The sequence below is a fragment of the Leptonotus elevatus genome, chromosome 14 (assembly GCF_054856555.1).
Source record: "Leptonotus elevatus isolate MCC_2025b chromosome 14, RoL_Lele_1.0, whole genome shotgun sequence".
NCBI lineage: Eukaryota > Metazoa > Chordata > Actinopteri > Syngnathiformes > Syngnathidae > Leptonotus > Leptonotus elevatus.
The window spans coordinates 12,751,241-12,767,273 of NC_141252.1; the positions used below are offsets into that span (position 1 = coordinate 12,751,241).

General features: G+C 38.5%; 2 protein-coding genes across 2 annotated transcripts in view; both read right to left on the reverse strand.

The window, feature by feature from the left end:
• Window positions 1–2,584, reverse strand: part of LOC147163038 (pleckstrin homology domain-containing family G member 3-like) — a 30,034-nt gene extending 27,450 nt beyond the window's left edge. Inside the window, exon 1 of the mRNA XM_086095429.1 lies at window positions 2,380–2,584. The gene's annotated coding sequence lies outside the window, so the exon portion shown is untranslated. The remainder of the gene's footprint in view (window positions 1–2,379) is intronic.
• A 1,706-nt stretch (window positions 2,585–4,290) lies between these two features.
• Window positions 4,291–13,680, reverse strand: spint1a (serine peptidase inhibitor, Kunitz type 1 a). The gene is made up of 10 exons (XM_086095532.1): window positions 12,950–13,680; window positions 11,268–11,425; window positions 11,046–11,187; window positions 8,224–8,391; window positions 6,989–7,036; window positions 6,799–6,927; window positions 6,655–6,705; window positions 6,395–6,565; window positions 5,166–5,225; window positions 4,291–5,069 (listed from the first exon to the last, which is right to left on the reverse strand). The coding sequence occupies exons 1-10, from the start codon at window positions 13,335–13,337 to the stop codon at window positions 4,885–4,887; spliced, it is 1,500 nt and encodes a 499-aa protein (XP_085951658.1). The 5' UTR covers window positions 13,338–13,680; the 3' UTR covers window positions 4,291–4,884.
• Between the last annotated feature and the right edge of the window lie 2,353 nt (window positions 13,681–16,033).

A 16,033-nucleotide genomic window follows, 5' to 3' on the forward strand; every position in this document is an offset into this window, starting at 1 on the left:
TCCACACAACTCCTGCTCTGGGATGAGCCAAGCGTGTCATGTTGCTTTCGCCGCCTGCCCCAAAATGGCCTGAGAGACTCTTCAAGCATGACATAAGTTCCCTGGGTTATCTTCAGTCAGACATGGTAGGGACAGACCAACATGGGCACCATCAGTCAAGGCCTGTTTATGTGGAAAACAAATATCAATCCAACCTGACAGGGTAAGCAGGAGATTACTGGCCAAATTAATTTGGGATTATTTCAGCACTGGCGCTATGTTTATCTTGCAAGACCCTCCTTTTACCCCGTCTTCCTCAGCAAAGAATGCCGCCCTGACAAGCAGCCTTTCTATACAAGCACCGTCTTTCCCACATTACTCCTGCACTGCAGTTCATCCTCTTACACACAGGCCTCGAGAGACTAACAGCTTTTCATTCACAGGGGTAAACAATACACCCTGACACTCTCTCTTCATCTCAATCAAATCCTCACTTTCTACAATAGCGCTGCCCACACAGGCACAACAAATGAGCCACTTATTTGAATCCACCGCATTTTCGAGCGTATGTTGTGGTGCGATCAACACCCACGGAGCACCATGAACAGTTTACACCCTGATCAAAATAGCCCTTAATGAGAGAATGATTGTTCCCCGCTGGTCAAAAAGAACAAAAGGTTCCTTCAACATTTTTGAGCCTTTCATACAAAACTTGCATGCAATAAAAAGGGGATTTTTTTTTTTTGCCTGCATTTTAAAGCTATCCGCATTGACACAAAGATGCAAAAATGCCTGTAATTTAAAAGACACTGTAATTTGCATTCCGTGCCCATACCATACGCACCAACTGCTTGTCTGGCCAGTCTTATCTAAAAGCATATTTTTCAAACAGGTTTTAACACAAGTCAATAAAATCTTCATTCAAATGCCACTTATGTCAAAGACATTCAAACTCATGTTGTCAGGGTGGACAAGCAGCAGGTACAATTACATGTAGTGGCATGTACTGCAAGTATGTTATGTGTGGAAATTCTGTAAAAGGACAATATAGGTAAAGAACAAGGCTGCTGGTCTGGGTAGTTATCAGCTTCACATCTGAGCATGTATGGGACTTCCAGTTGCCTTGTGCATTCAAGAGGGTTCAGCAGGACCGTAACAATATATATATATATATATATATATATATATATATATATATATATATATATATATATATATATATGTATTTTTTTTTTTTTTAACTTGACCTCCATATGGCGCCTGGAATGCTAAATCACTTACGGCACACTCCTATTTTCAAACAAAGTGTCACGTTTGATTCCATTTTTCCCTTTGACTCTTGACCTGGAACTTTGGGCAATTTCAAGCATCAAGCAAGCAGTGAATGTGAGGAAAATTCATATGCATGGTGTCAAAATTAGGAGGTCTGGTAATTTCATCACAACAACAAGGTTCTAATTCTGAAAGAATGAGTTGGACGTACCAGATTTAAGACACACTTGGGCAGTTTCCTGTCTAGACCACCTGGACGGTGGCTGCTAATTGTACTGGGGCAACATTTGGGCCTGAAATGATCTTGACTTGAGATATTTTGCCTGCAAGGTCAAGTGGGGTCAAAGAGGGAAAAGACGGAACTTTTCACTAGTAGCTGATTGATTTTGCTCCTTTATTCTTCGGCAGCTGGTCATTGACCTAGCTCAGCTTGCATTTTAAAAGAAAAAAACTCGAGGAATCACACTGGGGCACTCATTAGAGGAGAACAATTGGCTTTGGCTGTGTTAAATGTGGGCACCGTGGGGGGTAAGCGAGAAAGAGGAAATGGCAAATGATTCAATGGCATCGAGCACCTTAACTATTCTCACAAGATTTGCCTTAAACATTAAATATAAATAAAGCCACACACTAAAAAAGAAGAGACAGAGTGAAGCAACTGTACAAAGTTCCTTTAACTTTAAGTGTCCAGTTCAAACACAAACATCGCTTATCTCACTGAAACTCGCGCCCCCACAAAAAACTGGCAAACGTTGGAATTGTGAAATTACACCACCAAAAAAGCAATTCAGTACAGGAATCGTACGCCAGAGTTTCACATGAGAAGAGCAGAACGTCAGGAATGTGCTTCACTGTTTTGCTTAACTGAGCCAAAGAAGACTCATAGCTGAAATACAGTAAATGTCTACGGTGAAATTTACAGTACACGTAACGGCTTTAAGTTGTCTCTTTGAAACTGCTCAAACAAGCTAGTTTATGACCATCACGTTCGAAAACGTGATTGACACGGAAATTGTTATTTTTCGTACTAGACAGAAGCACCCGTAATTGTCAGCAATGTTAACTGTTTGCATAAAACAGCGAAAGTGAGCAAAGATTTGCTCCGTGCTTTGAATGTAGCACACTTACCAATTTCTTGTCTTCCGACGAGCTTTTGACAGGAGGAAAAGTTTGACTCGGTAGTATCTTGGTAAGAATACCACTGGCACGCTGTTAATTCCTTAATTTCCACATGTTAAAGTCCCGGGGACACGCACATCTTCATTCTTCAGGCATGCCTCACACTCGCGCAGATTCCAACTGACTGAACACCGTTTCATCTCTTTCAAGAGCAGCAAAGTATACCCGGTGCGTTCAAGCTATGTCGGACAAATCTAATAGTCGTTAATATGTGTTGGGGAGGGGAGATCGTTTTTAGCAGGCTCAAGAGTATTTAACAACTATGAAAACGTCTCATTGTGAATATTTTCCTGTAAGTTAATATTCTCTTCAGCTTTTATGCACAAGGCGACTGCCAACATGTCCCAATAGCCTGTAGATACCAAAATATACGATGACCGTGAATGTAGCAGAGGGACGACTGCTTTTGACATCTCAGCTGTGTTTTCCTCCAAACATCTGGCATGTAGTGCAAAGCTACTAACTAGAGGAACTTTCTTCAACATTCTACTAATATAATTTTCCTTTACATTTTTGAAATCGTGGGCCACAATTGGATTTGCAATGTGAATAAAACAATGTAATAATTTATACTTACACGTTACAAGAAAAAAGCAAACAAAGTTGTGCATAGAAAAGCAGATTGATCAAATGCATACGTTTGTATGACGTGTCTTTTCTTTCTCACAGTACTGTTTTGTAAAGGAATGCTTTGGCAGGGAATTGTGAATAGACACAAACCAATTGTAACGCTTACCATTACATTTATGAGGGTCAGGTCATCTTAAAGTTTGGCCCACAAAAAAGGGCTTCACTGAATCAATTGTGCTAGATGATAATTTATGTGAGGCTGATTAAAAGGATAGGGCGTTTTTGCTTCGACTTCTCACTCTCTACTTTTCTCCTTCCATACAGGAATAATGATATATGCTGATTGCCGTTTCATCGAGGGACTAAAGATAATAGGACGGCCCGACGGGGCAACTTTCATTCAACGGCACAAAAAAGTATTGAGGCGCCATCAATAAAATAATATGAGCGAGAAAGTTTCAATAGGTTTCTTTACTTCAAACCCAACTCAAGTTTTTTTTGTGATCACTGATCAGTCAACACTGCAATACTGCTATCTGCTGGTCAAAATGGACAATGGTGACTCGAGTTTCCCTGTTCTAACTTGAAACAGGTAGGCACGCTTATTGTACCAATACTGTATTGTACAATTACTGTAGTAGGCGGCACAAATACACACAATCTTTATTAAGTAGTAGTAACAATTAATATTATTTTTTTAATGAAACAACTTTTCCACATAAATATTTTTATATAAGACAGTGTAGATTTTTAAAATTTTTCAATGTTCATTCGTTAAAAACAAAACACTATTAATTTCAATAATATGCACAAAAATATGTTCTATAAGATAATATATGTCCAGTAATTATATTACGTGTTGCGTCCCAAGGCTGATGTACGTTAAAATTGGTGGTAGGCTTGCTAGTGTGGTCTCTCTGTGAGGCAGCGTAGTGCGCGTACTTCAAAACGCACGCAGTTCGAATTTAGGTCGTTGCATTCTATTAGTTGACCAATAGATGGCAAACCAATTCTACACAACAATGGCTAAAAGCACCCCTAAACCAAGTGTGGTGCCATCCCTGCACAAACAAATTGATGAGCACAACGCAGTTTAACGGCTTAAATTATTGCATTTAAAAAAATGTATATTATAGCCGATAGTAATGTCATAAACATTCTAAACATTTACTGCAACCTATCCAACAATTTTGGAATATAGTATACTTTTGAGCACATTGATCCAGTATTTTGGCTTTTACTTTGCCTTAACCATCAGGGCACTACTTAACACAATAACTTCTCAAGCGATAAGCAAGGCTGCTTTATTTAGGTATGTCTTATCAAGGATAAATGCATTATGCTTGTTATAAAAACATGTTTAAAATCTAAACATTCCTTCTAAAAACTATAACAATCAAGATTATGGATTATTTCTGCTATTCATATTATCCAAGAGAGTGAGAAGCAGTAGATAAAACATAATTACGACAGATAGGAGACATGAGTTAAGTTAATGGCATTACATAACGCAAGCATTACGTTTTAAGAACATATACTTTTACTTTGAAGTAACAGACCATTACTGTATAAACCTGGGCTAAATGAAGTATATAGAGGTAATTGAACAAATGAAATGACTTCAATTCTCTGTTAATCTAAATGGGAACCGTTAGTCAACAAGACAATGCTAAAACAAAGTTAATGGAAATCAAATATTTAAACATAACACATTTTCCAAGTCACTGCCTCCTCCTGTACATATTGCCTTTGAAAACTTTACACACACATAACAGTTCCACTTGTAGAGTGAAAAGACATCGTTGTCTCTCTCATCAATCAAAGTTCATTCGGTAAATGACACAGCTGTGGCATCTTCTCTCATTTACCACACACATTGTGGGGTCAGATGGGCTTGGTGGTACTGTTGTAGACAAGATGCTCCCTGTCTTCTAAGGTGAGAGGAGCGTTGTTGACAGGCACACGGTGGTGCTGTGAGGACTTCTTCTTTGCCTTCATGAAGCAATACAAGAGGATGCCCAATAGGATGACAATGGCTATAGCCAGGACTGCCGCTATTGCTATAACACCTGTACACAAAAAAAAAAGGGCATCAATCGTTCATTTGATGGAGGAAAAAATAGGAATGCTTTGTATGAATTAAAATTACAAGGATAGTTACATACCAGTCTGACTTTCGGACACTCTACGCTCAAACTCCTCTTTTCTTGCAAATACGTCTTTTTCTGAAAAAACAAGCAAATAGATCAACAAAATCAGGAAAAACAAGCGAATATTATTTGAAATTCATCCATTCATTTTACCGCTCTGAAGGTAAAGAAAAAGAAAAAAAGACTGTGCTCAGACACATTAGCTGTTCTGGTCTTATTTAATGCAAATTGAAATTAATAATATGTAACATTTTCCCTGTGATTTTTTCCCCCCACACTCTGGGCTATCAAATTTTACCAGCGTCACCAATCTGAGGAAATAACCTAGGGCAAAAAAATAAAATAAATGCTGGCAAAAGTAAAATACATTACGAGTCCAAACTAAAGCTTTACTTCAACAACAGCTTAAGTGCTAAAAAGGAAATAAACGGTCGAGTGACTTACATGAATGCCACATACTGTAGGTGTGATTTAATATATATATAGTTCATAAAAGGTGTGAAGTCAGTGAGTACCAAGGTTGTAATATAAGTTTAGATTTTCCATTATTAAGAAAATGGATGATGGATATTTTATTTACTTCGGACTTGTTTTTGATGGTTTTAACTGGTTTAAATTAATGTTTTGTTTTTAAATACAGGATATTTGTTGGGTGCAAGATTAATAAAAAAAGAAAAAAGAAAAAAGAAAAAGGGAAAAAAAAGAGTTCACAATAGATATGTAATAATTCAAAAGATACAATTTTTAAAACTCCGTTAATTTACTCTCAACTAGCAGATGAACTTCACACAAATCAAATATATTTATTGTATAAGTCCACAGAACTTTAAGTATAAGCTTCAAAGTTTAATGCAGATACGGTATAACAGTAGCCAGGAGGACACACATTAACATCACAAAAGCAAAACCGTCCATGAGACACATGTTCTTTGTTTTTGTTTTAACCTACATAGCCTTCTATCCATTGTAAACAAATGCAAATTTGCATTGCTGATAAGTTTTAAATCAAACCGATAAGGTTGTGTATGAAATTAATTGACAAAGACAAAAAGTAAAGACATTTTTTTCCTATAATTATAGTTCATTCGGGTAAGAAAATGGATGGATGGAATTAGTTTTGAAAACAAAATATTGTTTTCTTTGAAGAAAAAAAAAAACAATACCGAAAATGCTTTTCCAATGTTACTTTTCAGCATTTCATTCATTTTCGTAAACTATGATGAACCTAGTTGAGTACCACCCACCTGTCACTCCTCTGCAGACCTTCATACAGGTCTCCTTCGAATCAAATCTGTTTTCGTTTCCCTGGCAACCACCGTAGTTGAAGCGAATGCAGGTCTGCTGGAGGGGGTTGTAGTACCACTTAGTGAGAGTGTCCCTGCAGCTGCCCGTTTGTGGAGGTTCAGTGCAGCGCACTGGGTGACAACAACAGGAAATTAAGATTAAATGATCATAAATGATGACATTCTATTAATACAATCTTGTCTCCGGAAATGAAAATCACCTTTTTGCTCATCCACTGGAATCTTCAGCAAAATCTGAAATGTGTTGTCCACTGACATAAGACAAAAAAGTATTAATTGCGGTAAGCCTATATATTTCACCCAAGTGAGCTCAATAAGTTCTAAAAATAAAAACAGATTCTTACAGTCCTTGCATTTTTGCTCATCTGAGCCGTCACTACATTGAGCAATTGAATCGCACTCCAAGCCTGGTTCCAAACAGCAGCCATTTGCACAGGAGAACTGCCCGGCGGTGCATGCAACGCCACACTTTTCTGCCATGGAGCACATAGCATTAAGACATAATACAGGCTAGAATATCGAATCATGGCATACCTCGTTGATCCGGTACTGGTAAACCCCTACCACCACCACTCCTTTTTTCTGAAGGGAAGGAGAAAAAAAAACACAAGTAGTTTTCACCAGACAACAATTGGAGACATTCAGTAGCCCTGCCAGACATTCGGATGGTAAGTGGAGCACTCATTTCAGCCAGCAAAGCATGATTGTCCCAACTAAAGACATCAGACACTTCCTTACTGGTTGGTGCTTCTGTATTATAAAGAGGGAAACCAGACTTTTAGACATGTCCACTTTTAAGGACCAATAAATGCAGGGATTATATTACCTCAAGTTGCATGCATAATTCTATTACACTGAAGCTTGCATTTCTCTTCCGCCTTCCTGCACAGTCTGATAGTGATGGGACAAATTATGCTAGGGCTTCGATGCATGTGTCAAGAAATCCAGGAAGTAATTTAAGAAGCACGAGTTGTCATGATTAATAAAAATGACGAGGAAAAAAGCATAATGGATCCCTGGCAATTTGAGGTGTTATAACTTATTTGTCATGTTGGAACTTGGCCAATTTCCTCTGACAAATACGTCTGTTTATTCAAGGAGTCTGCTAAATGTGCAATACATCTTTCAGCATGATTATTGATGTATATTAAGTTTGTTTGGATAAAACGGATCAGTACACTTTTCAGTAAACGTGGCCACCAATCCAGATTTTCTCAGAGTTTCTCAGATGTGGCCAAATCTTCTTTCTTGACAATCACGCCATGTTTTTGTGGTTCAATTAAAAATAATACAGTACATTATACTGTATGTGCAGCCCCCAATGTCGGTCAGTGGTTGCAATTTTTATGTTGCTTTAGATGTGTGGCGCTCAATCTCTTCGTTGGAGAGTTGCCAAGTGTGATGTTTTCACAGGGGTCCACTTAAGTCATGTTTGGGCATATTGCTCGGTGTGCGGCAGGCTGAACAGAATCTAATTACGTGCAACTGGTTGACAGGAAAATATTAGTCAAAGTCAACCTTCTGCTTTTTGAGTGAAGAATCATAATGAGCAGGATTTAAAGCGGTTGAACCACAAATGGTTGTTTCTAGTGTTCCATATACTTCTAATACATGCAAATATATGCAAACAGCGTCATTTGCAATTTAAAAGCAAAGCGTAAAAAAGTCTGTCACGTAGACATGAACTGCATACCCACACATGAATAAAAATGTCTCTTAGAAATTTCAAATAATCCCCACATATCATTCAGATGGAGAAGCAAACGTACCTGTGCCATAGCATGCATTTGTGCACTCGTCCTTAGAAAGATAGTTATTCAGGTTTTCCCTGCAGCCACCAAACACAAAGTCCTCGCACTTCTGCGAAGCAGCGTTGTAATGCCACCGAGGGAAGGCGCCACGACATGGTCCAATCTTCTTTGGAGCCATGCAGTGATCTGGAAAAAAAAAAAGGTTAATTGTTAGTTGGTATCTTTATTATTATTTCTCTCTTTTTTTTTTTTTTTACAGATACTGTACTTAAAAACAATGAAAACATGCAAAACAGTTCTCCGTATTCAAATGTCTCCATTATTCATATCCAAACTAGGCAGCATGAAAAGCCATTTCCCTGTTTTACATTGACAGCCAGTTCAATTCATTTGACATACTGAACTTTTTCTCAAGTTATGACTCACTCCTATCCAAATGACATTCAACGTACAACAGACACCTTAAACAAAAGTCACTGTTTCTGAAAACTGATCTTGTGTTTTTCTTATTTTTTTGTAGCCCATCCCAACACCCAGCAGTTTGTAGAGACTACACAAGACGGTATTGTGTGTGGAGACATGTAAAAAAAATATTTAAAAAAGGGGGGGGGATGCTTGTTTAACGGTGTGGGCCGCATAGGAAAATGGAACTTTTTCAGTATGCGACTGATGAGACGTACTATGCTCATCTTACATGACATTACAAAGAGCTGCCTTTGACTATACATCATTCAAGTTACAACATTGTTCTGTTGTACGAGTTTGGCCTCACTGGTAGAAATAAAAATATCTTAATTTATTATTATTATTATTATTTTTACCTAGCTAGTAGCTATAGTGTATAAAGACAAACCATTTTTAAGTGTTTCTTTTTACAGATGATTGAGAACATCTGTGGATTTCGATGTAGTTTATTAAAGGTGATCTTCAAATGTTCACTCAGATTTTAGACAGTTACCTTTTACTCAGTGAATTTGAGCTTGAATGAAACATGCCCCCCCCCCTCCCCCCCTCCTGCTTCTACCATAGCCCACATTCCAAACAAGCTACTAATGGATAATTTAACTCAATTGCTCAAGCCCTTACATTATGCCACACTGTGCACTTGGTAAACCACTTAAACTAAATATAATAATTTACCACCAACAGATGAACCTAAAAGTCTTCTAATGACATTCAATTGATAGAGGACGATTGGAGTGGGTGAGTGTTCTCGTTTACGAAACCTTAGGTGAAACCAGACAGACAGGTTTCGTTGAGTCGGGGGTGGAGGTGAGTGGGAGTATACACTCTTCACTTCCGTTTTCCAGAGACGTCAGAACATAAACATGAGGATTTACGTCAGCAGGTCATGGGCGGTACTCTGAGGAAATGCCCTCGATAGTGGATTAAATATATAAAGGTGGTGGAGAATAAGGCGGTCCGATCTAACGTTCTACTTCTCTTATCTTTTTAAACGTTCCATCATTCAGCCTGTAGGAATTAAGTCAACAAGTCTTGGCAGGTCTCAACACATTAAAAGACAAAGGCTCCACAATGCAAGAACAACAAGGAGGTCATCTTTTCAGAAGTGTTCAGATTGTCTTCTAAACGGGGAAATACTGAGTAAAACAAACTGAAATGTGAACATAAAGGAAAAAGAGGTAGGTATGTAAAAAGCCCCGAGGAAACAACATGAGCATAAGGGCATTGTCTCAACATGAAACAAAACAGGCGACGCTGAAGGGGTTCAAAAGACACGTCAACAAATACTTAAACTCTCATGTCTTACTATATGTGGCCCAACATTTGAACAAAGTCAAGTCACCAGGACAATCCAAAGTCTCTATTATGTTCCCAATTTTAAACCATTGTTCCTCATCTGGCAGGTCTCGTACACTCATTTACTAACTACAGAGAGTACGTGTAAGTGTATAAATGATACTAAGTCTATTTTTTTATTTATTTTTTATTGTTCACAATAAAAACAGGGGCCTCCAAGATCGATCCTCAAGAGCCCCTACACCAAGCCTATTTTCCCATGTCGCCTTCCTTCAACACAACTGAATCAAATCAGGATCGCTACCAGGCTTGTGCAGAGCTTGAAGATGAGCTGATTATTTGATTCAGGTGTGTTAGGAGGGAAAATGGAAAACGGGCTGCAATGGGGACTTGGAGAGCCTCGGTCCACAACAAATTATTGATGAAAATGGGTAATTTGGATGATGTACATTGTATTTTCTTGATCATATTGAACATTTTGCATGTGGCTCTGAAACTGCTGTCCACCCTGTTATAAGGGGCTAAGTGCTCCTTTAAGAAAGCCTCTGATGATGTTTTCAGAGGCACTCTATCAAGCATTTTGTCTTTCTGAAACAGTGGCTAGTTGCCGAGTACATGTTCATGCTTACATTTAGCAATTTTCGTCATATGTGTGTAGCTGAATGTTGTCAGGTTTTACATGGCCATACTGTCATAATGAAATATCAATTGATATAAACCTTTTAGAAATTCTAAATACACTTTTTTACACTGCACAGAGTCATCTTGCTAACTGAACCACGTTGTTAGCAGTAGATCATAAAATACCAATGCTAGCCAAAATGTTCACTCTGTCATTGTCCACCATGTGAACAATCTCAAATATTTTGCTGTTCACATGTATTCTTGACTTATATTGTCTGCTTGTAGTTAATTCATTAAAAAGTGTGGGATGTTGACCAATATGCATTTCTACAAAGTTTGATGAAATAGCTCATAATTATTTGCCGTGAAATGGGAAAGTCTAAAAGGCCCCTTATGGTGATATTGACTCTTATGTATAGGCACAGGAACATTGACAATTAAGCTGAGATACTTACGTTCCGACTGTTCGGGCGTAAGAACCAGAACTGTGATTTTGGTCGAGTCCGACTGACCAATAGTGTCCGTGACGGTCAATTGGAATTTGTACATTCCGGACGTCAGATTGGACACAATAATCTGGTCTTCAAAATCGGTTTTCTGGATGAAAACAAAGCCTTGGTTACCATTGGGATGCATCTCTTTCTGAGACTTCAACAAAGCTACTAACACTGACTCACCTCAATAACAGCATAGGGATACTCAGTGAGCATTTGCCACATGTAGGACACAATCTTTTCATCATCTTTGCTCTCCAAGCCGTTCAGCGTCACGCTGTCCTGAGGCTGGACCACGCGGTTCTGGCCTCCATTAGCCACCGGTGGACGGTCGGTTTTCTCTAGAGTGAGACATCATGGTGACAGTTTTATTACACAACCACAGATTGTAGTACATGGATTCCAATTAAATCCCCTTAACAGCTCATACTGCATGCAACACATTCACAAATAAAAAGTGAAGCTGCGGTAGAAGAGAACCCAAACACTACACCGAGGGCCGTAAGTGCTTGGCGTGTGTGGACATGTTGAAGTGGCGGTTTCAACCCTAGTTATGTGACCTCCCTCACATATCCCCCCCCCCCCCCACCTCTCTGCATCGCTTAACAATGTTGAGGTGAGAAGTTTAAATTCAATAAGTACAAAATTAAGTGCTCATTTTGTAATTGCCAAAGGATGACAAAATCTTGGAAACAGAAGTCATTCACAGATTAGATAGATATAGATTTTTACACAAAAAGTGTTTTTACAAGGGAGGAACAGATTGTGACATTCTATTTAACACTTAAACACTTAAAAAGAATGTTACAAGAATACAATTGATTGTGCTATTAACTTCCTAAAGCAATGGTTCACAAACATTTTATACGAAGTCAGGGTTCTATTTTTTTTCTACTAGAATGACAGTGGCCCATAACATGACATTTTTGGGGCACAATTAGAAAATGTATGGGCGCACAATTTAAATCGACTTGCGATGTCAATTGCATTATCCATCCATTTACTTAACCGCTTATTCCTCACAATGGTCGCAGGGGTGCTGGAGCCTATCCCAAGCTAGCTTCGGGCAGTAGTATCATTCGCATTATATTATTGATAAATGGGCTGAAGTATGGAGCAGATGTTTGTCAGCAACAACAACAAAAAAAAAACCAGGCAAATAAAAAAAAAAAACTACTTGAATACCGAGCTAATTAAAATATATTTCAGTTAAGTTAAAAACTGTACTACTTAAATAACTACCGTATTAAACAGTCTCAAAGATTCAATGCAAACACATTGAACTTGAACAAGTAAAATAAAACTGAGGCAATTGAAGCGTGAACACACTGAGAATCATTGTCCTAAAATATTCTTAAACCATCTCCAACAAGTTCCCTTTACTCTGTTTCTGGCACCATTTTATACAAAACAGTGAAGGCAGAACATGTTTAGAGCGTAGGTTTCTCAACTCTCAACTATTTTTGCTATCACTATCTGTCTGCTGCCCAATTTTGGGTCCCGGCACATCAGTCACTTCTCAACTGGTTGGCTGGCTTAAGAGCATTAAAAGAAAATTACATTACATTTGTGTCAAAAGTGAACAATTATGGGGTGTTATGATGTAAAAAGTCAGTGGAGAGCTCACAAGTCATCATCATCTTTTTTCTTTTTTTCTTGCCATGTACACGGCACATTTGACCTATGCATTTGACCCATCACAACACACATTTTCTTCACTAGTACACTGAAAAAGATCTGTATCTCTCTGTGTGTGTGTGTGTGTGTGTGTGTGTGTGTGTGTGTGTGTGTGTGTGTGTGTGTGTGTGTGTGTGTGTGTGCGCGCGCGCGTGCGTGCGTGCGTGCGTGTGTGCAAACAGTCTTACCTGGTGGGACATCCACCTCCAGGTAGCTATCATAGAGGGATTCCAGGATGTAGTTGTAGTAGCCTTTCTTCCTGACAAAGCGACAGGCGTACTTCTTCTTGTAAAGGCAGTTAAAGAGGAAGCAGGATTTGATGGAGTTCTCCTCAGCACCCCCTTGCATGAAGGCCACATTGCACGTTGACTCCTTACAGCAGGCCGCCACGCAGTCTCTGGAGCGGTCCAATTTCGGGGACGAGATGAATATGGCCCCGTCTTTCACGGACTCGTCGACGTCCAACACAAAATCCTCCCGGCCTTTCTTAAATGTAGCCAAACACTTCTCGCCCGTCTCCTGACTGGAGGCGCACCCCAAAAATACCAGTAGCAATACCAGCGGCCACCAAGCCATAGTAACGATAAAAATTAAAAATAAAGTCCCCCTACAATTCAAAATAAGATTCCTAGCGCCGCCTGTAACGAAACCAAAGCCAATAATTAACTACAAATGTCTTCCTGGGAGCTTTAGGCCGCGAGGGGCGAACAGAAACGCGGCCGCGTTACCTTTTCACTAAAAAAATAAAATAAAACCGAACAACATCCGCCAATGAGTAAAGTCCTGCCAAGCCTAGCCGTCAGTGACACTTAAGTAACTGAAAGACTTCAAAGTTTGATTCCTACAAAACGCTGTGGCGTGTGACGACACCGGCCGAGTGACTCAATCTTCACTCACCTGGCTGAGAGAGACAGGAAGTGAAATTCCACCCGCGACATACCACGCCCTTCCCTCGCTCTCTCCCACCCTCGTTTTCTTAACCACATTACGCAAATCCCCTCTACAACAAAACCGTGCACAAAGTACAGGAACAAACTATTGTTGACCTGAGACCGACCCAATGTAGCTGTAATAAAATAAGCGACTCCTATATAATATTTAAAACGCCAAATACAAAAGTGGACCACTTGATTTTCACTGCATGTTGTTGTTCAGCATTCTCAAATTCAACTATTGTCGGATTAAAAAAATATATATTTATGTGGAGAAAAACTGAACATGCTTTATTATAATTTTCATGACCAAATGCTATCTACATATTATAGTACTTGATAAATAGTTACTTTTGGCTGTAAACATGCAAGGAACATAATTCAATGAATGAATAAATAAATCGTCGTCCTCATCCTCATCCTCATCCTCATCACTTGTCACTGCACATTGAAAAATGGGTGCTTGCTATGCTTTTTTACTCTGATGTATTTTTAAGGGTAGACTATAGCAGTGTTTGATATTTGTAATTTAGCGTTTGAAATGCTTATGTTTTGGGATTATGGTTCGTGGTATATGTATGTTTGCTGGTCTCAAACTCACATCCTGGGGACCATTTGTAGCCCGCAGAATGATATTTTGAGACCCCCCAAACCCCCATCCACCCTCCACTTGACATTAAATTTTAATGTGTGGCCCGACTTTTTTTCTTTTTCTTCCTTGCCCTTTTATAAAATCACTTTTGGCGACCAGTTTTCGGTGAAATGTAGTTCTAAAGTGACATCAAATGTCAGGAAAAGATGTGTAAAGAAAAGACAGGTCCATCCTGTCACCCAGTCCCAGTCATGTTTCTTTAAAAAACTGCCATGAAGAGAAATTCTGTCACCAAGAACACAGAAATAAATAAATCACACATATCACAAAGTTATTTTAAACTTTAAAACAAGTCCATTAACTATTTTAAAATCTTTATTCATGTTTGTTGTTTGCAGTAGAACCGCATTTCATCATCCTGTCATTTCATTGTTTTGCATGTAGCTAAAAGAGGTAACCAAAAATATTAAAACTACTTCTCAGTGTGATGCAGTGCACTTCTCCACTAACACAACTCCACACATTGCACATATTGTTCTACTGAAAAGTTGAACATATGTTTGTAAAGGTAAAACATTTTTAAACGGTTGCTATTGTTTGTATTATATTTTAAAAGCAATTTTATTTATTTATTTGTTTTTTTTTTATTCGTACAATAGCCTTTAGGAGGCAGTTGTCACCTGGTTGTCACAGCCCTGGGTGCATTTTCCACTTTCTTCCAAAAGGTGGCAATACAGCCTTACCTGCATCGAAAGTGGCCGCGTTCCCTAAATAGCTTATTCAAGTAAAACATGCTTTTGCCTTGCTTCTTCGTTAAATGTCAAAATATACACGTAGCACATCAAAATATACACGTAGCACATCACGATTGATTTGGAGCTGACTCATGCACACAGTCATGATTTGCATCATCACACGAAACCACGAGGGAGAAACCGGAAGTTGTCGAACGTACTGCGACGTTAATCAACTTTCCGCATTGACAACTCAATATTTTAAAACAAATGCTGAACATAAAGGTTGTATTTAAACCATCACACTGGACTGACTATGTATGAATATGTCGAGCCCTTTCACGACGCCCGTTTGTGCTTTCATCTCCAGTGTACGTGGATAAGGTGAGCGAGGCTTTAGGCACATCTGTGGTCTTAAACAGTGCAGAACTAAGTAGCATAATATCAGATGAATGAATTTGTGTAGGAGGAAAGGTGAGCTGCTGCAAGAACCTCAATAATTCAGCTGCATCGGCGAGTGGAGTGTACATGTATGGCTGATTAAAAGCCCCTACCAGCAGAGCCCTATTATAATCACATTGTAATGGCATCATGGGAAACTTTGAGGAACTGGATGGTAACACTATGAATTGTTAACCTTTGATTAGTTGTAATGATATGAAGCGTCACTAATGTATTCATCTGGAAACAAAATGGACGGGTGTTTTTGTACATCCTTTTTTGTTGTTGCTTTTGACATAAAGTAAAATGAATACAGTAAAACAGTAAATAGTTACACAGATACATTAAGAAATGGAAACCATTCTGTATTTATGATTATATTAATTGTTTTACAGCCTACTAAAAAAAACTAACAAAAGAAAGTTAACTGTAGTTAAATATCTTATTACATTTATAAAACTAACTATAATTATAGCAAAAATTTATTTTATTTTCATCTTTGATAATTAATATCATACATTAGCTTTCAGGGTTCATTTTACTTTGTTTCTCTGTACAGAAGAAGGAAAGCCA